Source organism: Pteropus alecto, unplaced genomic scaffold (genome assembly GCF_000325575.1).
Source record: "Pteropus alecto unplaced genomic scaffold, ASM32557v1 scaffold45, whole genome shotgun sequence".
In the NCBI taxonomy this organism is placed as follows: domain Eukaryota; kingdom Metazoa; phylum Chordata; class Mammalia; order Chiroptera; family Pteropodidae; genus Pteropus; species Pteropus alecto.
Window position 1 is genome coordinate 17,249,045 of NW_006442491.1, and position 27,229 is coordinate 17,276,273.

Genomic DNA, 27,229 nt, shown 5'->3' on the forward strand with positions numbered 1-27,229 from the left:
GAGCACTTGGTCCTGCCTGGTGCACAGCAGGCCCTCCGCATGTGGCAGTTAATTCATTCAACGACTTTTTGTTGTTGTTGTTCCCTCTGTGTCCTAGGCCCTATATTGTCACTCCTTTTTGTCCTCTTCTTTTCCCTTCTCCTGTAGCCCAAGTACTGTTGGAGCAAAGCCTTCACACTCTATTTAAAGCACTCACTATAAAGGCACTCTATACATGATCACTTATTTAATTCCTATACCAACCCCCTGAAGCATTATGATTAGCCCCATTTCATAGCTGAGAAAACTGAGGCACAGTAGAAATCAGTGCTTTTCCCAACCTGATGATAAGGGATGGGATCTAAATCCATGTTACTAACCACTTGGTGATCCCGCTTCGGGGTCAGGAAGGGATCACCTCTCCTTTCTCACCAGCTGTCCCCTCGCATCCCATGCCGCTGCTCCAGGCTGTTAGAGTTGTCAGGCGGTCCAGGAGTTGCAAACTCAAATGACTCTCAGGTGCTCAGCAGGGTCGGATGTGAGAGAAGCCACAGGGTGAGGACAGTGGTGACCAGGTTGCATGTGTCCCATCTGTGACTATTGCCAGATTAGAATGCAGGCCTCATGTCTCCAAGGCTTTAGATTTTTTAAGACAGTTGGAAATTGAGACGTTTAAAAGGTAAAACTCTCCCAATTCGATAATGCTGGCAACAAATTTTTTTTAAAGAAATCCTTGTGAAAGTCAGAACATCCTCTGCCCATTTGCTGAGTTTGTCCTGAAGGTGGCCTGTTTGCCTCTCTGGACACTTGCCATGTCCTGGGCTGAGAGAAGGAAGTCAGAGGTTTCAGCCCCACTTGACCCTGCCCAACCCCCAATCTCTCTATTTTTGTCCTTGAGAAAAAGGTAATTATGCGATAGAGCCAGCACAGGTGACTGGGAGCTCAGAGGAAGGGCCTAATCCAGACAGACTTCCTGGGGGAGGCAACCGAGGCTGAGTTTTGAAGAAGTCAGCCAGGTCAGAGGGTGATGGGAGTGGATGGGTGGGGTGAGAAATACATTCCGGGCAGAGGGAAACTTGTGCGCAAAGGCTTGGAAGATGAGGAGCTTGGGGCATCCTTTGGAATTGCAGGTGGTGTGGTCAGGCCCAGGTCAGATGGAGCTCACAACCAGTCTGGGTGCTGTGCATTTGCTGGGGTATCTTGAACAGATAGTGTAATCTGTCTGTGGCTCTATTTCCTCATCTGTTGAATGGGAAGAATATTAGTCTCAGCCTTATGAGATTGTTATAAAGACCCCTTACATTAAGATGCATATGAGACTCAGCACAGGGCTTGGCACACAGTGAGCCCTGATCGATGTCAGCCTTTCTCAGTAGGAAAGCCCTTGAGCCTCCAGCTATGGGGTAAACTTCCTCTCAAAGGCAATAGCGAACCGGGATACGAGGCTGGGCAGCAGTCAGACTGGTGTTTCAGAATTGTTCTCTGGCCGTTGTGGGGGAGGGTGCCTTGGAGGCAACATGAAGCTGCTCTGGAACCAGGAGGAGGCTGATATGGGCCCCTGGAGGGAGAAGCAGAAGGCTGAGGAGGGGTGACTTGAAGGGGCTGAGGCAACACACTGTGGTTAAGAAGGTGGGCTCTGGAGGAAGACTGCCTGGGTCAAATCCTGGCTTGGCCACTTACTAGCTTTAAAATCTTGGCAGATGTCTTGACTCATTTTCTTCATCTGTAAAGTGGGCATGACAATAGTTCCCATCCCATGGAGTTGCTCTGAATGTAAATGAGTTCATCCTGAGAATTGGTCAGAACATCTTGAGTGATTAACAACCATGGGACCAGCTAGAATTATTATTATTAAATATAATGTTAATAATGGATGAAAGGAAAGGACGCCGACACCATTTTTGCCCAGGATGAAGAGATCTCAAATCTGGCCTCCTACTGCAGCAGCCGAGCTGTGTGGGAAGCCTCTGGCTAAGAGTGAGAGGGTAGTGTAGCCTTCCCTTCCCAGCTGGTTAATTCACTGCTAATCTTGCAGCAGGCCAGCCCAGACATTGCTGGTATCAGGGAAAACATGAGCTGCTTGCTTTGTATGTGTGCGTAAATGGCACGGCTTACTTGCCTGGAACCCAAATCCGCTCAGCAGCTGATAGAGTAAGAGAGAAGCTCGAGGACAGGAGAGAGATGTGGGATGGACACAGATTACTTCCCTGAGTTTTCTTCTCTGAGCCTTCCTGCTTAGGGGAGCCGGCCTGGCCCAGCCAAAGAGAGGCAGGTGGACCTCAATTCTCACTTTTAATTGTTCATCAACCTTAGGAGTTTTACCAAGCCTCTCTGAGCTCCAGTTTTCTCATTTATAAAGTGAGGGTAATGAGGCCCACCCCTCAGAGTGTGTGGGGAGAACAATATACAAGTCAAAGACCTGTGCCCTCTGGTCCTCATGGAGGATTCAGCTGTTAACGAACCAGGTGTTCTAAGTCTATGGCCATGCCACTCTGAACGTGCCCGATCTCGTCTGATCTCGGAAGCTAAGCAGGGTCGGGCCCGGTTAGTACTTGGATGGGAGACCACCTAGGAAGACCAGGTGCTGTAGGTGTAAAAAAAAAAAAGGAATCAGGTGTTCTAAGAAATTGTGGGGAATCAAACATAACAGACTTGCACCCCAACTTTACCACTCGCTGAAGGGATAGGCAATTCACTGGACCGGAAGTGCCTACTTCACTGAGAAAGAATAAATGAGACGATGGATTTAGCTTAGCTTGAGGCCCAAGCACAGTAGGGGCTTCATAAATGGTGGCTGGGATCACACTACCAGGCATGCTTGGTGGGGGGACCTACTGTGTATTCTGAGGAGGGAGACTGGCTCTGGGTTGCAGCATGGGCCATTGGGGCCATGTGGTGGAAAGTTCTAAACCCCCTCAACACATGAGCAAACAGGGCAGTTTGCAAAAATGGGGCACTTGGAGGAGGCAAGGAGGACAGCCATTCCCGACAGTGGCATTAGAGGTATCAGGCTGTAAGGATAAGGCTGGTAGGAGCATGGAGCCCTGCCCCAGGCCGGTGTCTTAGGAGAACTTCCCATTTCCAATTGAGAAAAATGCTCTGTGTTCTCATTTGAATGGATTTGAGTCTTGATATTTGGTTTATAAGGAGTTAACTAGAAAGTGACAGCATTTTACAGACTATGAAGCACTGATTTCATTTGTCTAGTATTTATTGAGGGACTACTATATGTCGGTCAGGGCTGTAGGTGCTAGGATACAGCAGGGATTATGACTGTTATATCTGTGCCCTCACAGAGCTAACATTCTAGTGGGGGAGATTATAACAAACAACCATAACAACAGTAACAAACATCAAATAATAGCACAGTACGAGATGGTGATGCCAACGAAGCAAGGATGATGTGAGAGAGACCCAGGAAACTCCATTAAATACAGGAGTCAGCCAACACCTCTGGGTGATGTGACATTTAATGCACTTGATTACAAAAAGGAGCAAGCCATGGGAAAATCAGGTCAGAGTACCAGCAGACAGGAAGGGAAAGTGCAAAGGCCCTGGGTAGGAGCCAGCATGGCATATTTGAGCAACGCAGAATATTTCAGACAAAAACAAGACAAAGTCTGAAGCCTTACTGGAAACAAAGTCTAAAGTCTCATATAGCTAATTACCAAATAGTGGAATGTTTTGATGGAGGAGGCACAAGTTGCTGGGAGAATACAAAGGAAGAGCTTCCTATCCAGCCTAGGAGATCAGGGAAAACTGCCTGGAGGAGGTGATATGTGATGTAGGACCTAAATGACAGGTAACAGAGGAGGAGAGAAAGGATTTTCCAGGCAGAGAGAATAGCATGTGCAAAGGCCCAGAGGTGGGACAGGGCCTGATAGATTAATTAGGGGAACTACAAATAACTGGATGTAGTTGGAACTCAAGAGCTGAAGTATTGGGGTATAGGGAAAGGATAGAAGGTATCCCTGACATTTAGGAGAAGGGCCAGGTATGACCCATTCTGACACATCTGATCACAGAATTGATCTACTGAGCAGAGCATTTCAGGGTGGGCAGCGGGGATCAGAGAAGGAACTGGAGGCAGAGTTATGACCAGGGTGAGTAGAAGTGCTGGAGTGGAGAAAGTAAATTCCAGAGACCTTACACAGCAGAAAGGGCTGGCTTGGGGACAGCTTGGGGAGCAGAAGGCAGAGGCAGGTGATGGAAGCCTCAGAGAACTCAGAAAAGCTGATGGCCGAGTATCTTCTAGTTTGGTGGGTGATCGAAGTGGGTTTTGAAGGATGACTGATCCAGGTCAAGTCCTGACCTGTCCGCTGCCCAGCGGTGCGGGCAACACTTCACCTCTCTGAGCCTCCATTTCCCCATCTGTGCAATGTCACAACCTACCTAAAGAGCTGTTGTGCAGATTACATGTGAATGTACAGGAAAGCTCCTAGCCCAAAGCAGGCGCTTGGAGCATGTTAATTCCTTTCCTTGACCCTTGGCCTTGGGCACCTACTGTGCCTCTCTGGGTCTCTGTTCTCATCTGTAAAATAGGAACCAGAATGTTTGCCTGTGGTGCTGTCAGCATGAGTTGATGAGATGACTGCAGACTCAGGATATATCCCACAGAGTAGGTGATCACGGATTTCATTATTTTCTCTATCTCCTTCCCCAGCAGGAAGAGCCAAGAAGAATGGTGTGGCAGGGGCTGGTGCTGGCTGCTTGCCTCCTCATGCTCCCCTCCGTCACGGCAAACTGCCTGTCCCGCTGCTCCTTGTGTGCTGTAAAGACCCAGGGTGGGCCCAAACCCATCAACCCCCTGGTAGGTTTCAGGCAAGGCTCCTGGATGCCTAGGTCCTGGGGACTGTGTGTGGAAGGAACCATTGTACGTGGAGCCCAGAGAGGGAAGACAGCAGGCCTGGGGAGTGCTATGCCTGTCCTGTATACTCATTCCACCTGTGTAGAGCATGTCCTGTATACTCATTCCACCTGTGTAGGGCATGTCCTATATACTCGTTCCACCTGTGTAGGGCATGTCCTGCCGTGTAGTCAGCCTGGGCACCATAGGCTGCTGTTTTCTAGCTCCCATACCTTCTCCAGACCTCACCGTCATGGGCTCACTCAGATCTGAGAAAGATTCAGGTTTCCAAGGAGCCTGATGCCTGGCAACAAGGAGCATCATTCATGAGGTGTGCTGACTTTGGGAGTCAGCAGCCCTAGTGTAACTTTTCAGGGCTTCTTACCACCAGACTGATGGGCACCTCCAAATTTAGTCACTCTCATGGAAGGAACGTGTTTCACTATCCCTAAATACTGAGATCTGATTGATGGGATCTAGGCCTTGATTCCTCTCCTGGGTCTTAGCATCTCTTAGCTCAGCCTTATTGGCTTTGCTTTGAGTCAAGCTTCCCCATGTTCCTCTCCTGTACGAGCAGATGGGCTGGAGGTACCAAGGGTGTGGTGGACAGAATGCAGGCTTTTGTGCTGCCACTTTCTTGTTCCATGACCCTGGAAACTTCTGAGTCTTAGTTTTCTCATCTATAAAATGGGAGTGATTCCATGAGATGATGATGCAAAGTATTAAAAATACAATTCTAGCCACACTTTACTGAGATGAGCCTAGCTTGGCAGGTGCTGTCCATACATGATCTCAGGAGAGAACAATGGTTAAGCATGAGGACTTGTGGCATTAGCCTGCCTTGGTCCAAGTTGCAGAATTGTCCGGTATTGTCATCACCATCATAATCAACATTATGCTGTTTGGATTCTCCCAACGCACCAATGAAATAGATGCTCTTGTCCCTCAGATGTGATGTCCCCTCATGTGTTTTTTCTACCATTCTGCATTGCTTCTGTCCTGCTCTATAAAGTGTTCGCAGTATCTTTTCAAGGAAAGGTAGGGAGAACCAACTACTTCTGGAGTCAGAAGTGGAAGTGATGGGCAAGCTCAGCAGAGTGCTATCAGATCTTACTTCCAATTTTGGTACTGCCACCCATAGCCATGTGCCTTTGGAAAAGCTATTTTATTTCTCCATGTCTGTTTCCTCATCACCCACATAGGCATAATGTCACCTACCTTTATGCATTGGGAGCATTAAAGTGGGCAGCCCTGAGGCTTAGTGATTGCAGCTAATTTGATTTTCTCAGGCATTAGAGAGGACCCTCTGGGGCAGGCGAGTACATGCGCTTTGACAGTTTGATGGTGATGACATTAATCCTGTGGTTTTTTGCAGGTTTGCTCCCTGGAATGCCAGGCTGCCCTGCTGCCCCCTGAAGAGTGGGAGAGGTGCCAGGGCCTTCTGTCTTTTTTCTCCCCCTTTCCCCTTGGGCTCAATGGCAAGGAAGACTTGGAGAGCAAGACAGCTTTAGAAGAGCCCTATGGTGAGCTGGCCAAGCGCACGGGGCCCTTCCTGAAAGAGCTGGAGAAAAGCAGGTTCCTTCTCAGCACCTCACCAGAGGAGAATGCTCTGAGCAGGAGCCTGGCAGAGAAGCTCAGGGGTCTCACTGGCAGGTTGAGGGAGGGAGTGGAGTCAGAACTAATGGAAGATACCCAGCTGAACGATGGCGCCATAGAAGCTGGAGCGCTGGATTCTGATGAGGAGGACCCCAAGGAGCAGGTCAAACGCTACGGGGGCTTCTTGCGCAAATACCCCAAGAGGAGCTCAGAGGTGGCTGGGGAGGGGGAGGGAGATGGAGATATGATGGGTCACGAGGACCTGTACAAACGCTATGGGGGCTTCTTGCGGCGCATCCGTCCTAAGCTCAAGTGGGACAATCAGAAGCGTTATGGCGGTTTTCTCCGGCGCCAGTTCAAGGTGGTAACTCGGTCCCAGGAGGACCCCAGTGCGTACTCCGGAGAGCTTTTTGATGCTTAAACACCTCCCCATAATGGAGGTGAATCACAAACTCCCCCATACCCTTCCAGTTTGGAGCGTACTCATTCTTCCCCACATCCCCCGTCCCTGTGCTCAGTTCAGCATTGTCTACAAACATCCAAACCCAGCCTGCCTCTCTTTTGCCTGGAGTGAAGTTTTTGTCTGGAGTCAGTGCAGGGGAAGGATGGAGGTTCCCCTCTCCAATAGGCTCAATGCTTGGCTCAGGCCCTATACATCTAAAACAGCTTTCGATATCATTCCCTCCACCCCCATTCATGTGACTCCTCAATTCCAGGAATCCAGGCTGACTTGTTCTTCATCCTTCTGGATCTCTTGCCTCCAAACTTTACTAATCACAGGCCTCTCTCAGAAGAAAGATGAGCATACCTTCATGAAGATATATTCATTAAGAGAATATGTACACATCAAACACACAAAGGGTTGAAATGTAAAACAAGATAAATAAACAAATAGAAACTCTAACATTTTATTCCAAATCCTCAAAGGATCTCCTCGTGCACCCCACTGTGGAGACTATGCTTTAGGTAAAATACACTGACACTACCTTTTATTGGAGCGGGAATTCAGTCTTCTAGTGGGTTAAATGCTCAGTCATATACTCTGAGTTCTCATTGTTTAGAAACACACATCTTGAAGAACGGAGTTCCTGGACTCCAGTCCATGTTGGTACCGTGGACAGTGCTCAACTCCTCAAAGGAGAGGAAGGGAGGGACAATCAAAGGAGAGGAAGGGAGGGACAATCCCTTTCCTAAATGGTTAATGAGAATAGTTCTCCTTCTGAATGCTGAAATGATGAAGTGGGGCAGGGGGAGTGAGGCAAACCAATTTGTTCTGTGCAACAAACTCAAAATGTAGACCAGTTCCCTCAGCCCTCATTAAACTAATTAAACTGATCAGTACCTCACTCCTACCCCAGGATGAACTGAAGCTGAGTCAAGTTGATGAGGTTAAGCACAACCATGTTCTTGAGCAGCTGAATTGGCCTCCAAGAGTCCAAGCCATCTGGCCAGACATATGCAGTGGGCATTGAGTAAGGGAATCCAGGAGCAACGGTGAAAAAGAGAAAACCCAGTGATGATTCTTTTCTCTTAATGTCTTGAAATGAAACCATAAAGAGGACTGAAATAATTAAGTGCTTGATGCCAAATGAGTTCCCTTGATTCAAATAACCTAGAGTCAGAGGCGGAGATCTCCTGATGCCTTGGTTTCAATCAAAGTCTCCTCTCTCTGTCTCTGTTTCTCTGTCTTGCTCATTTGTCCCTAGGCACTATAGTTTAGTTTGTGGGTCCAGGAGGCTGGGCTGGCTAGGAGAGGAAATAGACTTGAGTTTGGTTAATGCAAATTAACCAAATTTGTATAGATTCTACTGAGCATATCTCTTCATGTGCAACCCCCAACTCTCTCATAATGTTCTGAAATGTATTGATTGTCTTAGGGTTACTTTGTGTGCTTTTTAAAAATCCCATTTATGCAATTTACTTGGAATTTGCTTAATCCTTAATTGGCCTGTGTTATTTCCCATTCCTCCAGTACAATAAATAAATAAAATTGCTGATGACTTGAGGGCTGTGTATATGTATGCCTCAGTCTCCAGGGAGTAAAAACACCATTTGTAGAAACAAGTGTCGGGGAATGAAAAATACATGTGCATGAGCACGCATGCGCTCTCTCTCTCTCTCTCTCTCTCTCTCTCTCTCTCTCACACACACACACACACATTTTTCATGCTAGAAAATTATATGTAGGAGGATAGAAAGGGCACAAATTTTAGAGTGCCATAGCCCTAAATTTGATATCTGTGTGACCTTGGGTAAGTCATTTGGCCTCTCTGAACCTTAGTTCAGTAAAATAAAGACTAATAAAATAAAGACTGAGAGAGCCAGCTTTGAAGGTGGCTGTGAGAGTTAGAGGTAATCATATATGCAAAGCTCTTAGAACATAGTAGATGCTTAGTCAATGAGGATTTCCTTACCTACATATTCTAGCTATTTTAGAAAGTTTAAACAAACAAACAAACAAACAAACACTCAGATAATTCGTTGGCTCACATAAATGATGAATACAGATATCATAGTCGGGTAGAGCTTGATCAATGGGCTCAGTAAGGACACCAGGAACTCTCCATCACTAGGCTCTTTTCTCCTCTGTGTTGGATTCATTCTAAGACCTCATGTGTTTTTGAGGTGTCTGACAGCAGCTCCAGGCTACACCATGCAGGTTCAAGTCCAGCATGCAATTTTCACAGCAAATCCCAATCAAAGTTTCAGTGAATCTCATTGGCTCTAATAGGGTCATATGTCCAATCCAGAGCTAATACCATCATTGCGGACAGATTAATGTAATGTTATGATTGGTCAGGACTTAACATACGGATACCACTGGAGCCAGGGATGGATTCAACCCAACTCAAAGTAGCTGGATTAGGAGTGAGAAAGGAGGTGGTTCTCAAGAGAAAAATTAGAGCATGGTTCTGAGTAGGAGAACAAGTGAATGCCAGCCCACCAAACAGCAGATTCTCACCCCCCGAGTGAGTGAAGGTGGCCGGTAGAGACTGGGGCAACCTGGAGAGTATATATCATGGGGAATGTGGGCCCAGAGTAGCCAGATCTGATTTTTAAGAAACTGTAGAAATATGGATTTGCATTTTTTTTTCAATGTAGGCAAATAATTTTTTTTTAAAGTACCGAGCAGGACCACCAACCATATGTTTGGGATGAGACTCAACAGTCTCTCACCGCAATTTTGTGACTTTTTTTTTTTTTTAAATGAGAAACACTCCTTTGGGAGAGGTTTTAAATTCTCCCCACGTGCTATGGATTCCAGGATGTTGCTGTTCTGGACTCCCTTTTCTGGACACATTTCACTTGTTCTCAGAGGCATGCTCATATAAAGTGGAAAGAGCATGGCTAGGGGTCACAGAGAACTGGGTTCAGGTCCCCCTTCCTTGAGTGTCTCTGGGAGAGCCACTGCACTTCACTGAGCCTCAGTTTCTAATCTGTCAAATGGGGAGAAAAATACTGAGTTCTCTGCGGAGAAGTGAGGATTCAGTAAGACAAAGTCTATGATGCACTTACACACAAGAGGTGCATGACGCCAGTTGCTGCCCCCTCTTGAAAGGCGGTGTCTTTGATTATGATATTCCAGATGTCACCAGACGAGGCATACACCTGTTGAAAGGACAAAATTCTCCTGGTGGTAAGAAAAGGATAAAATTTAAAAAAAAAAAATTTTTTTTTATGGACTATAGCATATGTGCTGTAAAGTGCACTTAATCTTAAGTGCATGGCTCAGCGGATTCTTACATATGTCTACACTTGTGTGACCACCACTCAGATCACAAAATGGAATAATTCCAGCACCCCAGAGGGGTGATCATTTTTTATGAGCTGTTTGGGGGAATGGAGAGCAAGCCAGAGAAAGAACTGGAATAAAAACATCACGGGCCTTGCAGAGTCCCGATTCTTTGTCCATGTCACCAAGGCCACTGTGCAGTGATCACAGAGCAGTCGTTGGTTAAGGGATGCCAACATCCCGGTAACCTTAAAGGAGTGCGTTACTAATAAGCACACGGTTTCCACGACAACACCATACAGCATTGCCAGTGAAGAGAGTCTCGTCATTATGATCATGACAATCATAATGATCCCTTGGATGTGGATCATTTCTCCCCATCCCCAACTCTAAGTCCTTCACACAAGTGAGCCCAGCGATGGGGCTTGTCTGTTAATTAAAGGACCCAAAGCAAAGACAACGAAAATCCCCATGACAGTGCCAGAAACAATGATGCCCTAATAGATATTATTTTGGCATTCTGGATTCATGTCGTCTCTCATTACGGCTGGGGAGAGATTTATAACAAAGATTTTGTAATCACTCTTCTAATATGTAAATATGCACGTAAGTTGAACTCCCACCTTATTTATCTTGTCTCTTTCTAACTCAGTCCAAGCCCCATTATTCTTTGTTGCTGGGGCTCCCCTCATCCTTAATCTCCTTTGATGTGAAGTTTGTTATCTGAAAACACCCACTTGTCTCACTCTTAAACTCCCATTACCCAGAGTGGCTACTAAGGGACCTGCCCTGGTGTTGGGGGAAAGTTGGCAATGCTTTCTTGTCACTGATAAGATCCATGTGGCATTCGGACTTGGAGAAGGAGCACTGCACTGAGAGTCCCAGGACCTAGGGACCTGAATGTGGTCCGGGCTGTGGGAGGTGGGCTTTGAATTCTTCAGAACACAGTTTTCTCATTTGTAAGATGATGTAGCTATCATAAGGGCTTTTGTTCTTTCAAGAGCTGATATATATATAATATCTGCTCTGCATCAGGCACTGAGTCAATAAATGATGAACAGAGCAAGTGATCTTTAGTTTTCTTGTCTGGAAATGGGGCTGGCAGGTAGTGGAGAGTCACACGAGAAGACACAGGGACAGCATCTGGCCCAAAGTTGCTGCATAATCAGTGCTAAAGCCCTCCCCACCCAATTTTATCCAATCGCTTGATGACAGTTTATTGAGAATTTGTTTTGTACCCTGCACTGGGGGAGGGGCAGGAGATTCAGTGGTGATTAAGTAGAGTCCCTGCTTCACGGAGGGCTCACTTTCTGGTGGGGGGCGGGGGGCGGGTTGGGGAGCGAAAACCAGTTGCCTGTAAATGAACAAATGGGTCAATGCTTCAGGTGGTTATGAGTGATAGCAGGTGGGAGGTACGACTCAGAGAGGTCACAAAGCCTTTTCTGAAGGGGGACATTTGACCAGAGATGTGTAGGAGATGGGGGAGAGCCTTGTGGGTTTGTGAGTGCAGGGAGGACAGCATTTTAGGCAGGGAGAACAGCGAGTGCCAAGGCCCAGAGGAGCGTCTGTGACTGTGTAAAAAAGAATAAGGAAGCTGGGGGGAGAAGAAAGGGCAGAGGGTAGGAAACAGTTTGCAGAAGCAGATAAGGACCAGATCACCACAAGGCTCCCGGGACTCAGCACTGTCTCAGTTGCTGTTGTTTCCTTGAGGGATTAGTAGAGCCCTCTTTGCTCCCAAAGTGCCTTGTTGAAACAATATGTCATATTGTTGCCCAATTTATGGGCCATGGAAAGGACCTTGGCTTTTGCTTTAGGTGAGATGGGAACGCTGGAGGGTTTTATGCACAGGACAGCCATTATCTGACAGATTTAAATGGATCAGGTGGCTGCTGTGTGGAGAGCAGGCTTCAGGGAGTACAAGGGACTATTCTGTGTTCCTGTCGATGAACAGCGCTCTCCAGAGACGGAGGGTACCAGGAATGACATGGAACTTTTCCTTCTTGGGATTAAGTCTCCAGGCACCATGTTCTGTCCTTAACAGGCAGCGATGGGCATCAGGACCATGGTCAGGCAGAGGTCGGCTCTCCAGAAGCCACCCATGGTAGTGGCGTATTGCACTTAAGACATCGGTCTGCAGAAGCCAGCTCCAAGCAAACCCCCTCCCTACCCTTTCCCCACCCTGCTCCTATCTCAGCCTTGAAAATGTAGCCTCTGTGGTTTTAGCCTTGAGCTTTTGGGGAGAAAAGTCCCTGAAATGGAACTTGCTTTACATCAAAGATGTGTCATTGGAAATTGTATAAATCAAAGTTTTGCAAATTGAATTGTATTTTAATGCACTAGGGAATATTGCTATTCAATTACCTTATAGATCTTACAGATTACGACAGTGTCTCTTGACAATTTAGGAACATTTTAAAACTCTGAAAAGCATCAAGAGGCTCATGGGAAATAACGAACCAAGAGTTCATATAGCAAATGCTTACTAAGCCCCTACCCTGGGCCAAGGCACATGCATAACCTTTGCCTGCAAGAACTTTATAGTTGAGCAGGGAAGGCCTCATAGTACAAATAAGTATGAAAAATAAATGAAGAGTTACTCCAGAGAGGAGTGTGTAACAGGTGTGGAGAACAGGGGCATGGCCTGATGGAGGTGCTGAGAAGGCTTGCAGAAGACAGGACTTTGAAGCTGAGACCTGAAGGAGGAACAGGACTTAGCCGGGTGTGAGTGCAGGGAGGGCTTTCAGTAGAAGGATCAGTACGGGCAGAGGCCCAGAGGTGGAAGGAACATTGTGGGTGTAAGACTCTGGAGCAAAGCCAGGGTGACTAGACAGGGACGTGGAGAGGGAGCTTGATTGCATAAGACCTGTAGGCCATATTGTGGGCTTTATTTCAAGAACGAAGGAAGAAAGTGGAGGTTTTCAAGCAAAGAAGTGACATGGTCAGAAGTGCTGAACCAAAGTTTTCTGAAACAAGGTGAGTCATAAATAGCTATATATAAACCTCCAAGAAATATCACCTTCGAGCCAACCTCTTGGAGACATCTGGATGTTACAGCGTGTCTTCTCCCTGGTGGTTTCTTTGCTTGTCCCTGAACAGTGGATGATACGCTTTTCTTATTTAACATTATATGTCTTATACACTTTTTGCATATTCTTCACATGTGATTTATAAATCTACGTAATCATGCTAGTTCACGAACCGGATATGCCATAATTAACTCAAGCATTTCCTGTTGAGTAGAGAGACTGAACATGTCCCTTTGCCTGGAATATTCCCAAGATTGTGTCTTAGCTCTGGTGTCATAATTAATCACACCTCTTTCACTTTTAAAAGAGTCCTGGGTGAAAAATTATCTGGTTATCCTTCCTATGGGATAAACATTTAAGTTGCTTACATTATTATAAATATTATTGTTATTGCTATTGTAAATGACACTGTGATGAATGTATTTCAGCCAATCGGCTTAAGTGAACCATATAATCACAATAGTCTTTGCTAAAAGGACCCTTAGAATTCATCTCGTGTTTCTCAGATATTGGACATCCATGTGCGCTATCCTATACTTAACATTCTTATTTAATCCAACTTACTTTAAAAAAAAAACTTCTGAGAATAAGATGCTACTATGAGTAGAAAGCCAGTATTGTATTTTGTTAGGAGAAGTGGCATAACAATGAATTCAAGAAACAACATCATGTGAGACAAGCTCTGGGCTGAAGCCTGCTAGAGACAGGAGGAAAGAGAGCGTTGCAAGCATGTTAAAGACTCTAACATCAGAGGGAACCTTTCTCTTTAATAGAATCAGAAGGTTTCAAAGAGCATTTCTCCCTCTAGGGTTCCTGATGGCAAAGTTGAGCCCAGCATCATCGCTGAGGGCTGAGTTAGCTTCAGATCATGGCTTTATACATGGTAACGGGTTTGGAATTTACTCCAAAAGGTTTAAGCATGAGAGTGGTGTGGTTATACCCTATTTTCGTGTAATGAATGCTACTCTGTGCCAAGCCCTGGGCTGTCAATTGACTCACTAAGTCATCCATTCATTTTGGGGGCTCATAGGCTAGCTTCCTGTTCTCCTGGAGTTCATGCTCTAGAGGATGAGACAGCAATAAATAAAACCCCATTTTAATTTTATATAGGTTAAATGCTATAAGAGCTTTAATTAAAAAAAAAATTATAGACTTTATTTTTTAGTGACGGCTTTACAGAAAAATTGAAAGAAAGTACAGAGTTCCTGGGTATTCCTTCACCTTCATCATTTTCTCCTATTATTAACACCTTGCATTGGAATGATACATTTGTTACCACTTGAGCCAATATTGATGCATTATTATTTGGGTTCACTCTTTGTGTTATATATTCTATGGGTTTTTACAAATATGTAATGAGATGTATCCACCATTACCGTATCATATGGAATAATAGCTTCACTGCCCTAAAAATCCTCTGTACTCCATCTATTCACCCTCCAACTCTCCCTCCCCTCACTCTTGATCTTTTACTGTCTCCACAGTCATGTCTTTTCCAGAATGTTATGTAGTTAGAATCATACAGTGTGTAGTCTTTTCAGACTGGCTTCTTTCACTTGGTAATATGCATTTAAGCTTCCTCCACATCTTTTCATGGCTTGGTAGCTCATTTCTCCTTAGCACTGAATGATATTCTATTATCTAGAGGTACCACAATTTATTTATCCATTCACTTATTGAAGGACATCTCGGTTGCTTCCAAGTTTTGGTAATTATGAATAAAGCTGCTATAAATATCCAAGTGCAGGTCTTTGTGTGGGTGTAAGTTTTCAACTAAGAGCTTTACTTTTTATTAAAGTTATAATTTCATTATTAGTTAAAATTATTTTTATTACCCATGTTGTATAGGGGATAAGGTGGGATAGGCTGGCTCCTTTGATAACACCTTCAGGGAAGGTAATTTTTAAAATAAGATCTGAAGTGTGGAGGAGGGGCCAGCCTTGGGAGAGCTGAGGGGAAAGCATCCCAGTAGAGGGAACAGCAGGGCATATGCCCCGAGGTGGGAACACAAAGGGGTTTGGGGATCAGCATGAGGCCAGCGTGGTTGATGTGGAGTGAAGAGGTGGAGAGGGAGGCCACAGTGAGCATCTGAGAGTTTATTGCCATTGCTCTGGAAAGTCACTTGGGGCCTTAAAGGAGGGAGTGAAGGGGCTGAGAACAGCAAGGCGTTTGCAGACATTATCTTGGGGGTCTCCCAGCAAACCCGTGAGGTCAGAACGCTGTCTCCATTTGCAGATCAGAAAACAGAGGTTCAGAGCCAGAGGAGGCTCATAGTTCCTGTCTCACTCAACTTCAGGGACGTTGTAGCACCAAGTATGGAAAGAGAGACAGAATTTAAAAGGAAGCCTCCGAATATCTATCTGAGTTGCAGCTTGGGCTGACAGTAAGGGTAAGAAAGAGCTTCAGAATTCAATTAGACTGTAAGGAGATTAGGGAAGGAAGTTGGATTTGACCTCAGGGCAGCCGGTGGGCAAGGCAGGGGAGTTGTGGGGTGGGGGTGTAGTTTTCTATCAGACAGAAGAATTAGGTAATGGGTATGGCCATAATCTAATTGCCCACAAGACCAACCTGTTTAGAGGAAATGAAGTCCCTTGTTGTCACGGCAACCAATTAAAAAAGGGCTCAGATGTCCATCAGCACAAGAGAGAGTCACCCTGAACGCTGTCCCAGCAAGATTCATGTCTCAGCAAGAATCTCTGGTCCATAGGTGCATCAGGATTCAGCTCACAGCAATGATGGCTTAAACAAGATCAAAGTTTCTTTTTCATCAAAAAAAGTAGGAGGTGGGCAGTCTAGGGCTGTGTCTTATTTAGCTTTTGCTGCATAAACAAACTGGCCCAAAACTCAGTGGCTGAAAACAACAGTTCATTTCTCTTATTCAGTGCAACAGTGGAGCGCCTGCCCTGCAGATTTCACCTGGGCCCCCTCATGCAGCAGCATCAGCTGGAGGGTTGCCTGGACTGGGAGGTCCCACTCGACCTCATTCTCGTGCCTGGCAGCTGCTGCTCCTGGCTGGGACCCTCATCTTGTGGTAGGCTACACTGATTGCCTCACGTGGGGTCTTGGCTCAGCACTCCAAAAGGACAAATGTGGAAGCTGTGTGGCCTCTGATGGCCTAGCATCAGAAGTCACCAATGCCGATTCTGCAGCCTATGACTGACCAAAGCAAGTCATGGACCAGTCCAGACTCAGGGAAGAGAAACAGACTTCATCTCTTCTGGGAAGAGGGCAGGGTCACATTGCCAAGAGGCATCGATGGAAGAGATCTTCTCTAACAATCTGTCACAGGCTGAAATGGACGCCTGCTCCATGAAGTCATCAGAATCCAGAGTCCTTCCAATTCACCCCTCTATCATCTTTAGAGTGAGGCCCTGGTCTTCCGGGCCCAAGAGAGTGGATAGATGCCAACCATCACATCCATGGTCCAGGTGGCAAGATGGAGGAACAGATAAGAAGGAGGGAGAAAGGACACACATACCAGTTGTCTTTTCAGAGAGGTTTCTGGAAGTTGCTACAAAATGTTTCTGCTTGTATCTCACTGGCCAGATCTTAATCACATGGCCACACTTAGCTGCAAGGAAAGCTGGGAAATATTGTCTCTTTTCTAGGTGGCCAAATGCTCATTCAGAATCTGAGCTTCTAGTTCTCAGGGAGAAGGGGAATATGGATATCAGGACCCAGAAGTTTCTATCACAGTCTGAAACCTTTGCTCCTGAGATGGTAGAAGGAATTCACCCCAGTCTACTTATGATGGAGAAATACCCCCTCATTAGGCAAATGCCTGTAACCTTGAAAAGGTTCAGAAGTCACACCCATATCATTGTGTGTTTGGTATTTAAAGTATTCAGAACATCGAAGAGACTTTTTTTTGGTATATTAGAGTATGAACAAATTAGCCTTGTGACTCCAATTTAAAATGTGTAATTGATTTTAGACTTGTGATTTTTTCTGTCAAGAAGCATACAAATCTTCTTATACTAAACTTATAAATGATACCAGAATGTATAAGAGACCTTGAGATTCACTGTATCTATAAGTTTTTAAATTTGATTTTCCAAAGTGGCTAACTAAATACTTTGGAAAGTTTTGCTTGTCAGGTCAGGCAATAAAAGTGTTTAAAAAGGAAATTGAATGTGTTAAATTAGTAAGTCCTATGTAAAGTGCTGAAGATAATTTAATTAACCAAGTTTGCAAATGGGATGGATCGTTTAACTGAGTATGAGTGGACCGACCATTAATCAAAAGCCCCTTGAAAGCAACTGTATAGAAATAGAATAACGGTTTATAAATTGAACTTAAAAGCTTAAGAATGACTAGGTTTTTTCAAAAAAGCTACTGTAATACATTGACTATTAATTAAATAAAAGCACTTGCAAGAAACCTTTTCTGTATATAGAAAAAAATCTCTCCAACACTGGCATCCCCAAGCTAACTCAGGAGTTACTTTGAGATTTTCAGGTGACCCCCAAAGTCCCTGCTTGTGCCCTGGCCATACAGTGGTGCCAGGCTGGGTGGGGAATTGGCTGCACATGTCACTCGACTGGATGGGGGGGATGGGCAAGAGAAAAAGCACAGAGAATGAACCGCCTGCGGGCCGGGCACAGGTGTGTGTGCTCAGGGAGCCCATGCAGGCTGCAGGAGCCCCAAAGACAATCCCCATCGCCCCCCCGCCCCCACTCATCTCAACCACCCAAGATTACACATTGACTTTCACTGGAGACTTTCCTTTGGAGAGAAGAAGGTTTGGGAGACCTTCACGAAAGAGTCGGGACTGACGCCGAGGCTCTCAGAGGAGTTCTGCAGGAGAGGGGTTTGGCCTGAGCCATGTCTACACTCTGTGCCCAGGAAGGGACGAGTCCTGGACACAGCGATAACTGAAACAATCTTCACTGACTTCTGTAGTCGATGCTGTAGGAGCCACACCCAGATCCCCACTTCTGGCTGGTGCAACCCTCCCCTGTTGCTTTGAGTTTAGGTGCTTACCACCACTGCCCTCTTCTCAGAAAACTGCCCTCTCCACAGCGAGTCTACCCGCCCTACACACACCCAGGACTGGTCCCTTACCTCGTGTGGGTGCCATTCGTGCTCCAGCGCTCATCTGGGTTCTGGTTGAAGCCAGTCCAGAGCTGAGACCACTTTCTTGCTTAGCAACATGTGGAAAGTGGTTCTGGTCCCCAGAGAGTCACGTTTTCTCCTTGACCCTCAGCTTCTTCCTCATACTGGGTAGCCACCACCAAAGGCCCTCAGTGTTTGTGAAGTGAAGGACGTAAGTTATACGAAGCGCTAGCACATAGTAAGCCTTTAGTTTAGTGACCATTTGCTCTCCAGAGGCCCAATCTCTTTCGTAGTGATCTAGAGAAATCTCAAGGAACATCCTGTTCCTCTGTAGTGACCTTTCTCCATCCTTCATGGCTGTATCTGGTCTTCGTGGAGATCTTAGTGGGGCAGGAGGCCTTTGGTCCAGCTCTTCTGGGTAGGTCTGCAAAGATGCTGCATTCACAGGAGGTGGCAGCAGCGAGGCAGGTGGCTGGCAGTTACCTGTGTCTGATCTGGGAGCGCCCCCTCGTGGTGAGACAGAACAATACAAGACGAGGGAGGTTTCTCTACTATCCAGGTGGTCTTATGGTTCAAACTCCAGGAGACAAAAAGAAAATGAGGATTCAAGGTGGGAGTTCAGGCGTCTATTTAATATAAATGGGCAGTCATTAGCATTACAATGAGAAGTCTTCTCTGTACTTCCTATTAAAATAGGCTATTTTTCAGTACAGTCTTTTCTCTTTAGCTGCAAATGATTAAACAATTTCCTCACTGCAAAGAAAAGGAAATAAGGCTTGCCCTAGTTCTCATCTGCTTCAGTGGAGAGTGAGCTTGGGCAATTGGCTTTCAAAAATTTGAGCCTCACTTCAGAACACAACGCTTTTCTTTCTCCACCCATTTCATCTTTTTGTCACTCAAAATGTAAAATGAAGATAAAAACAGGCCGAGCTTATTTTGTCACCTAGCCTTGCCTGAAGCTCTGGGAGAAATTTTAAATAATAATGATGATGATAAAAGCAACAATAACAAACTATAAATGCTGAGGGCTCTCAATTAACATTGAAATGCTTTGGTGGAAGAGCATCTCTTGAGTACAGACCGGAATCTTAGGGTGGAGGGTGCTATAGGTTAAATTCAGCTGCTTAGATGTATAAATGACAAAGTGTGCTTCTGGAAGAGGAGAGAAATAGTAGGGGCTTTGTAACATTAAATATATAAGTGTGTGTGTGTGTGTGTGTGTGTGTGTGTGTATCCAGAAGGTATGTCGAGTAGTACAAAGAGTGGAAGAACTAGAGTGAACTAACGTTTGTTGAGTCCCTAGGGTAGCCATGTAGCTCTTATTATTGCATCTTTCTCATAGCCTTGACAAATAAAGACAGTCCTCTCATTTTATAGATGGGTAAACAGAGGCTCAGAGAAGGATGAACTCAAAGTGACATAACTGAAAAGTGAAGGGATAAGATTAGGATCCAAGTCTCTTAATATCGGCCCCAATGTTTGCCACAGCACTAGGTCAGCTGGTCTATCGACATTCATTTGATTATTCATTTATTCAGCAGATGTTTACTGACTACTTACTATTAAGTAGTATATAACCATAGCTATGATTGCTTGGGCGACTCAGATTACCCATGGCCTTCCCTCACTCACCACTTTTGTTCATTAACTCATGCACCCATCTACTTGTTCTAAATTTTATTCATGCAGAGAGTTTATTTAATTATTTATTTATTCATTCTCTCAGACATTTATTTCCTCATTTTTTTTATTCACTCGCCCACTCATTTGTCAATTCACTTGCTCATTCATTCTTATGACTATATATTTATTTACCTGCTCATTATGTGTTCTTTCTCTTACTCCATCAGTCATTCACTTATTTACTCATCTCTTCACTAATTCATACACTCACTCATCTGTACATCTCTTTATCCATCCATTCATTCCTCCACCCATTCCTCATGTATTCATCTATCTCTCTATTTATATCTCCCTCCCTCCTGCCTACGACCCATCCATCCATCCCTCCCTCCATTCATCTGTGCCTTCATCTACCTATCCATCTTTTTAGGCCTCATGTCAACCCTAAAAATTAAGAAGTGGATAAAACCCAGTGTCCTAAACTCCAAGACACTCACCATTCAGTGGTGGTGAAAAAGAAGAAAGGCCCCTACTTCACTGCGATTGGAACTATGCCAAGAGGTTGGCAGAGCGCAGAGGGATCCCGTCATCTGGTAGCTGGGAAATTTCGAAGGAGATCAAGGCCAAGTTCTAAAGGAAGATTTAGCCAGTTGGAGTAGGATGGAGGCAGTAGGAATTTCAGGCAGAGGGAATAACATGTACAGAAAGTCCTCACTTGACATTGTCAATAGATTCTGCACCTTTTAGTAAAATGACATATAATGAAACCCGTTTTACCATAGGCTGATTGATATAAATACGAGTTGAGTTTCTAAAGTATCTCATCAACACGACAATGAAACGATGTTGAAGGAAACTACATTGGAGAACCTGATGCACACAGGCTGGGAGGCGGAGTAGGCACAAAGTGGTTGGGGACCTGAAAGCGTGGCTGAAACTTAGAAACAAATAGAAGGAAGGGTAGGGAGGCAGTGAGGGGGGGTAGGTCTGACTGCCTGGGATCATACTCATTTCTCTCCAGAATTGACTCTTAAGATTTTTAACCATGTGCATTGCAAGGATTGCCATGTTTGAAATTCTGCCTGCCCTAATCCCCTTTTGGCCTCTATCGGCTCCGAGAAAACAACTCTGCAGGATTGAAAGAAATCCCTGACAGTGTCCTTGGTGACAGAGCCCACCCCTTCTGATCATAGTCAGAGCCAGTGGTGAAGAATCGCCCTTAACTTCCCCTCTGTCTGAGTCAGATTCTGCAATGTGCCAGCACGGAACTATCTTCTAGATCGATTCCAGCACAGCCCTCTCTTGCTTCTTCTTCCTCCCCCATGTCTGATAGGTCTCCAGGCCCTGCCTGCTCTACCTCTCCACTCCGTCCACCCCGTCCTGGTCAGCCAGATTGACATTTCCCTAGCTCAGACTCCCGTTATTTCTTCCAGCATCTCCCTACCTGCTCCCCTTTCACCTCTCTGCTTCTAGTTGCTTCCTTAGCCCCAACATGGCCATTCCTCTGCCTCCAGAGTAGCTTCTCTGAAACTCCAATAAACTTCCAAACTTCCAAAACTTCTCATGTCATTCACCTGCATAAAACCCTTCAAGGGCACCTTGTTTTAGCCCAGGAGGTCACATCCAGACTCCCTGGACAGGCATTTAAAGGCCTTTCCCATCTAGCTCATTCCATTTCTCCAGGCTTGCCTGGCTCCGCCTCCTCACATGTACCCTCCATACTTACGCGAGCCCGGGAAGCTCCCCACATGCCCTGCCTCTACTCACCTCTGCCTCTGCGACTTCGGGCCCTCTGCCTATGATGTCCTCTCTGCCCTGTCTCTCCAGAAGACTTGCTCATCCTTCAAAACATGGTAGGGTACCTTGCCATGCTGCTGTTTCAGCAGTAATCATTCTTTATTGAAAAGACTTATTTTCTATCTTTCTGACCCCTCCACTAGACCATGAATCCCTGGGAGGCAGAAGCCTTTTCGCAGTCTTCACTGTATTCTCAGTGCCGAGAACAGTGCTTGGTAGTACTATGTAGATCTATGGAAGAATGGATGAATGAACAAAATATCTCTATCGATGTCTAGGTCTGGATTAGACCAATAACTCTTTCTGAGTACTCTGAGGTTGGGTATCTAGCCTAGCCATTTATCCTGCCATGGGAGCAACTCTGCAGGCCTTTGACAAAGGCCCACTGCTCAACACCTGGGGATGCTAGGACAATCTGGTTGCTTGGCATTTGGGCCTGGTTTCTAAGGGCCTGTCTTCCCTGAGAGGTCTGTCTCTAATGTTGACTGGCAGAATCACAACTTAAGAGTGAGATGGGCCACCCAGAGGTTACCTAGGTGCTGGGCTGTCAGTCAGCTGAACTCTGGAATCAGAGACAAGGCCCTGGGGGAGAAAGTGGTGTCCTGTGAAGCTTCATTCAGAGGAGTTGGCAGCTGTTTCCTGAGTCTAACTTGCTGCAGTTCTGAGCTGACATTCTTGCAGCACATGTTGGGACATCTTCCTCAATCCTGGCTCCTAGTACAGATAGTCCTTTCTTCTGCTTCAGGAAGGGACCGCAAGTCCAAGAAGCAGCAGAGTGGGATGTTAGAGTGCAGCTGCTGGGGCTGCTTGGTCCACTTCTGATGAGGAGGTGGACTTAACCAGTCCCTTCACTTCTTTGGGCCTTAGTTTATAACTTCAAATTTAACATGGGGGTAACATTAGTATGCACTTCATGGGGCCATTGGGAGGATTAGATGGATTAGAGGAGATAGTACATTCAAGTCCTTAAAACACTACCGTGCACATAAGAAATGTTCAGTAAGAGTTAGCTATTATCATTTCCTGAGTCTTTACTACAAGTGTGGCAAACTCAAGAGCCTAAAGATTTTTAACCCAATCTGACCATTTTTGCCCCTTTAACTGGGGTATTTAGACCATTTACATTTAATGTTAATTATTATGGTTGGGTTTAAATTCACCACGTTGCTATTTGTTTTCTCTTTGTTCCATTTATTGTTTTTTTTTTCTTTTTCCTTTTCTTTCTTTTTGTCTCGAATATTTCTTATGATTCCATTTTATCTTCTTTGTTGGCTTATTAGCTGAAACTTTTCATTTCATATTTAAAATCTTTAATTTTTTTTAGAGCAGTTTTAGGTTCACAGCACAATTGGGAGGAAGGTAGAGAGGTGCCCCTATGCCCCCTGCACCCAACACATGCACAGCTTCCTCCATTATCAACATCTCCTACCAGAGTGGTACATTTGTTATAAATGGTGAACCTATGACACATCATTATCACCCAAAGTCCATAGTTTACATTAGGATTCGCTCTTGGTGTTGTATATTCTATGGGTTTGGTCAAATACATAATGACATTTACCCACCATTATATATCATATAGAGTAGTTTCATTGCCCTAAACATCCTCTGTGCTCTGCTTAGTCATTCCGTCATTCTTAACCCCTGGCAGCCATCGATATTTTCACTGTCTCCATCGTTGTATCTTTTCCAGAATATCAATATGTAGTGGTTTCTTTCACTTGGTCATCTATGTTTAAGTTTCCTCTGTGTCTTTTATGGCTTGTTAGCTCATTTCTTTTTAGTGCTGAATAATATTCTATTGCCTGGAAGTACCAGAGTTTATTTATCCATTTATCTACTGAAGGACATCTTAGTTGCTTTCAAGTTTGGGGCAATTATGAATAAAGCTGCTATAAATATCCATGTGCAGGTTTTTGTGTGGACATAAGTTTTTAACTCCTTTGGGTAAATACCAAGGAGCATGATTACTGGATTACACGGTGAGAGTATATTTAGTTTTACAGGAAACTGTCAAATGTCTTCCAAAATGGCTGCAACATTTTGCATTCCCACAAATGAGAGTTCCCATAAATGAGAGTTCCTGTTGCTCCACAGCCTCGACAGCATTTGGTATTGTCAGTGTTCTGGATTTGGGCCATTCTAAAAGGTGTGTAGTGGTATCTCATTATTATTTTATTTTACATTTCCCTGATGTCAGGTCACTTGGAGTATCTTTTCATATGCTTATTTGCTATCTGTGTATCTTCTTTGGTGAGGTGTCTCTTAAAGTCTTTGGTCCATTTTTTAATGAGGTTGTTGCTATACCTCTTTGATGAGTTATTTTAGTGGTTGTTTTGGAGTTTATAGTATACACATCTTTAACTCATCACATTCTACCTTCAAGTGATATAGCATGACACATATGAAAAGCTTACAATATTATACTCCCATTTCTCCCCTTCTTTTGTTGTTATATATAGTGTTGTTACATATATTATAAACCCTACGGCACATTGTTAATTATTTTTTGTTTTAAACAGTCAACACTTTAAAGAGATTAAAAATTTTTTATTAAAAAAAAGGATTTTTATCTACCCAGGTAGTTACTATTTCTGTGCTTTTCACTCCTTTTTTTTTTTTCAGAAAAAAATTATTTATTAAGAAAAAAATAGAACTAACCACCCTAAAAACACTGTCCGCGTGTGTGTGTGTGTGTGTGTGTGTGTGTGTGTGTGTTCCCTGGAGAACCCTGACTAACACAGATTTTAGTACCAAGAGTTGTTCGAGAGGAACAGAATTCTAAGGATCAGATTTCTGAATTGGTTCTGGGGTTTCTGGAATAGCTTTTCTAATATGCTTAGATTTATTGATGCAAATGACTCTATACCCAGTAGCAAAGAGAACTCTGATAGTCTGTGGTGTGACCAGTTTACAAAGATACACAAAATATCTGTATGAGGTACTCCTAATAAACCTAATCAATTAGAAGCAAGGAGCTGGGTGACTGTCTATGATACTTCCAAACATTTTTAGAAAACTAAGGAATATAATGACATTGGTTGGTTCCTCCTAGTGTCACTGAAAACAGTGGTGAAGGAAAAGGATGAGCTCAACGATCCAAGTTCCCAGTTGAAGCACCGCATAAATGACCTAAGAGCTTCTATATGTGCCCTGAAGGAGAGCCTTATCTCCTGTAGCCACAAGGCTGAAATTGCTGAAAATCAAATACAAAACATCATCCTGCAATTGGCTAAATTACAATGCAAATTGAACTCAGCCTCACAGGGTGTCTGCTTTTTACGTGAGGGCATCATTGGGAAAGAAGGGATTCTATAGGCTGGAATGTGGACCTGTGGGAAGACTCTGGTGAAGCTGGGCACATTGAATCCTTAAATTCTAATGAGTCTTCTTTGCCAGTGGAAGTGGTCTCCCTATCCCCAGGAGAATTGCCCCCCACCCTCGCCCCCAGCAAAAGTGGTCTCCCAAACACCAGTAGTATCTGCCTTTCTACCTTTGCTGAAGGAGTTAACTGCATCACCTAAAGAAACTATAATGACTTTCTTGAGGCAGTTGCCATGCAACACAATTCTCACCAGGATCTACCACCATCACCCTTCTTTGCTTTAGACCTATAACTAAACTTAAATCCCAGCAGGTCTCTACACTTAAAGTACAAAGCAAGCTACACTCCAAAAGAGCTACTTGAGTTTTCTAATTTATACAGACAGAAATCCCAGGAACATGTATGGGAAGGATATTAAGGGTGTGGGATAATGGTAGAAAGAACATAGAGTTGGGTCAGGTCAAATTTATTGACAAGAGCTCACTAAGCAGAGATTCTGCCTTTACTATTGTGGCTCAAGAAATTAAGAAGAGCTCTAATCGTTTATTTGATAGATTGGCTAAAACATGAACTAAAAGATGGCCCATGGAGTACATTGGAAATGCTCAACCTCCCATGGTTTCATGTAGAGGGATTCAGAGGTTTAGGGATATGAGAATGTTAGAGAGGATTTTTCATTCAAGATCTACCAGCTCACTTTGGGAGGGTCCAGAAGACATACCTTTTATCAATACTTTGAGAAATAAATTTGTGAGAGAAGTCTCAGCATCCTTGAGGATAATCATTCTTCTCTGTAGGACAGACCTCAAAGTACGAAATGAAGACACTCTAAAAGAAAACCTAAAGGCAATGGAAATAATTGGATCATGAAGTGGTAGGAGCCAAGCAGCTGCACTCAACCACCACCGGCAAAGTGGGCTTGGTTGCCATGGTGGACAGCAGAATCAAAGTAGCAATCAGAATAGTGTGGCTCACATAGACCTATGGCATTGGCTTGTTTATGATGGTGTTTAGAGAAGTAGAATAGAGAGGAAGCCTATTAAACTCTTAATTGATTTGTATAAGCAGAAAAGTTCTAGGTCAAATGAACAAAAGTCAAACCTGAATCATAGAAACAGAGTCATGGCCCCTGAATTAATTCCCAGACTTGAGCCAGTTAACAGACCCAGAATCCTTTGAATGAGGCCGGCTCCCCTTGAGGAAAGATCCCAGTACCCTACTGAAAATTTAAACTGTTAACCCCAGCCTTCTCCAAAGGGACCTATGGCCTTTGGCCATGGTAACTGTACATTAGGGAAAAGGAAATACTGGACTGCTTTACACTGGCTCTGAACTGACATTAATTCCAGGAGGCCCACCAGTCAGAGTAGGGACTTACGGAGGTCAGGTGTTCAAAGTAGTTTTAGCTCAGATCCATCTTGTGGTTATTTCCCAGGTTCTAGAATGCGTAACTGGAACTGACATACTTAGCAGCTTGCAGAATCCCCACACTGGTTCCTTGATGGTAGAAAATGCCAAATGGAAGCTGTTAGGAAGATCATGAATCAAAAACAATACCGCATCTCTGGAGGGACTGCAGAGATTAGCGCCACCATTAAGGACTTGAAGATGGGAGACTGGTGATTCCCACCATATTCCCATTCAACTTTCCTACTTGGCCAGTGCAAAAGACAGATGGATTTTGAAGAATGACAATGGATTGTCATAGCTTAACCAAGGAGCGACTCACATTGCAGCTACAATTTGCTTTATTCCTTGAGCAAATTAACACATCCCCCAGTACCTGGTATGCAGCTATTGATCTGTCAAGTGCCTTTTTATTCATACACGCCTATAAGACCCAACAAAAGCCGTTTGCTTTCAGCTGGCAAAGCTAGCAATACACTTTTACTGTCCTATCTCTTTCTCTGGAGAATCCTGGCTAATATCAGCCCTCCAAGCTCATGTCGTAATTTAGTTCAGGGATCTTGATTGCTTTTTCACTCTACAAGGTATCACACTGATCCACTGCATTGATGACATGATGCTGATTGGACCTAGTGAGCGGGAAATAGCAACTACTCTAGACTTATTAGTAAGAGATTTGTGTGTCAGAGCATGGAAAATAAACATGACAAAACCTTAAGGGCCTTCTACCTTAGTGAAACTTCTAGAGGTCCAGTGATATGGGGCATGTGGAGATTTTTCCAAGGTCAAAGTTAAGTAGTTGCATCTGGCCTCTCCTGCAATAAAAAAAAACGGGCACAATG

At 44.6% G+C, this 27,229-nt stretch overlaps 1 protein-coding gene and 1 non-coding gene across 2 annotated transcripts; both read left to right on the forward strand.

Moving 5' to 3' along the window:
* The first annotated feature begins 2,453 nt into the window (after window positions 1-2,453).
* Window positions 2,454-2,572, forward strand: LOC112471103. Its single transcript, XR_003043215.1, has one exon. It is a non-coding gene; the product is annotated as a 5S ribosomal RNA (ribosomal RNA).
* A 2,088-nt stretch (window positions 2,573-4,660) lies between these two features.
* Window positions 4,661-6,842, forward strand: PDYN (prodynorphin). The gene is made up of 2 exons (XM_006921670.1): window positions 4,661-4,789; window positions 6,201-6,842. Exons 1-2 carry the CDS (start codon window positions 4,661-4,663, stop codon window positions 6,840-6,842), a joined length of 771 nt encoding a protein of 256 aa, XP_006921732.1.
* Window positions 6,843-27,229: the final 20,387 nt, after the last annotated feature.

What these genes read in the sequence shown, in the direction of transcription:
- PDYN (XM_006921670.1), top strand. Translation starts at nt 4,661, where the DNA reads ATGGTGTGGCAGGGGCTGGTGCTGGCTGCTTGCCTCCTCATGCTCCCC. An exon ending in CCAAACCCATCAACCCCCTG is followed by an intron (nt 4,790 to 6,200) that starts GTAGGTTTCAGG and finishes GGTTTTTTGCAG; the next exon opens with GTTTGCTCCCTGGAATGCCA.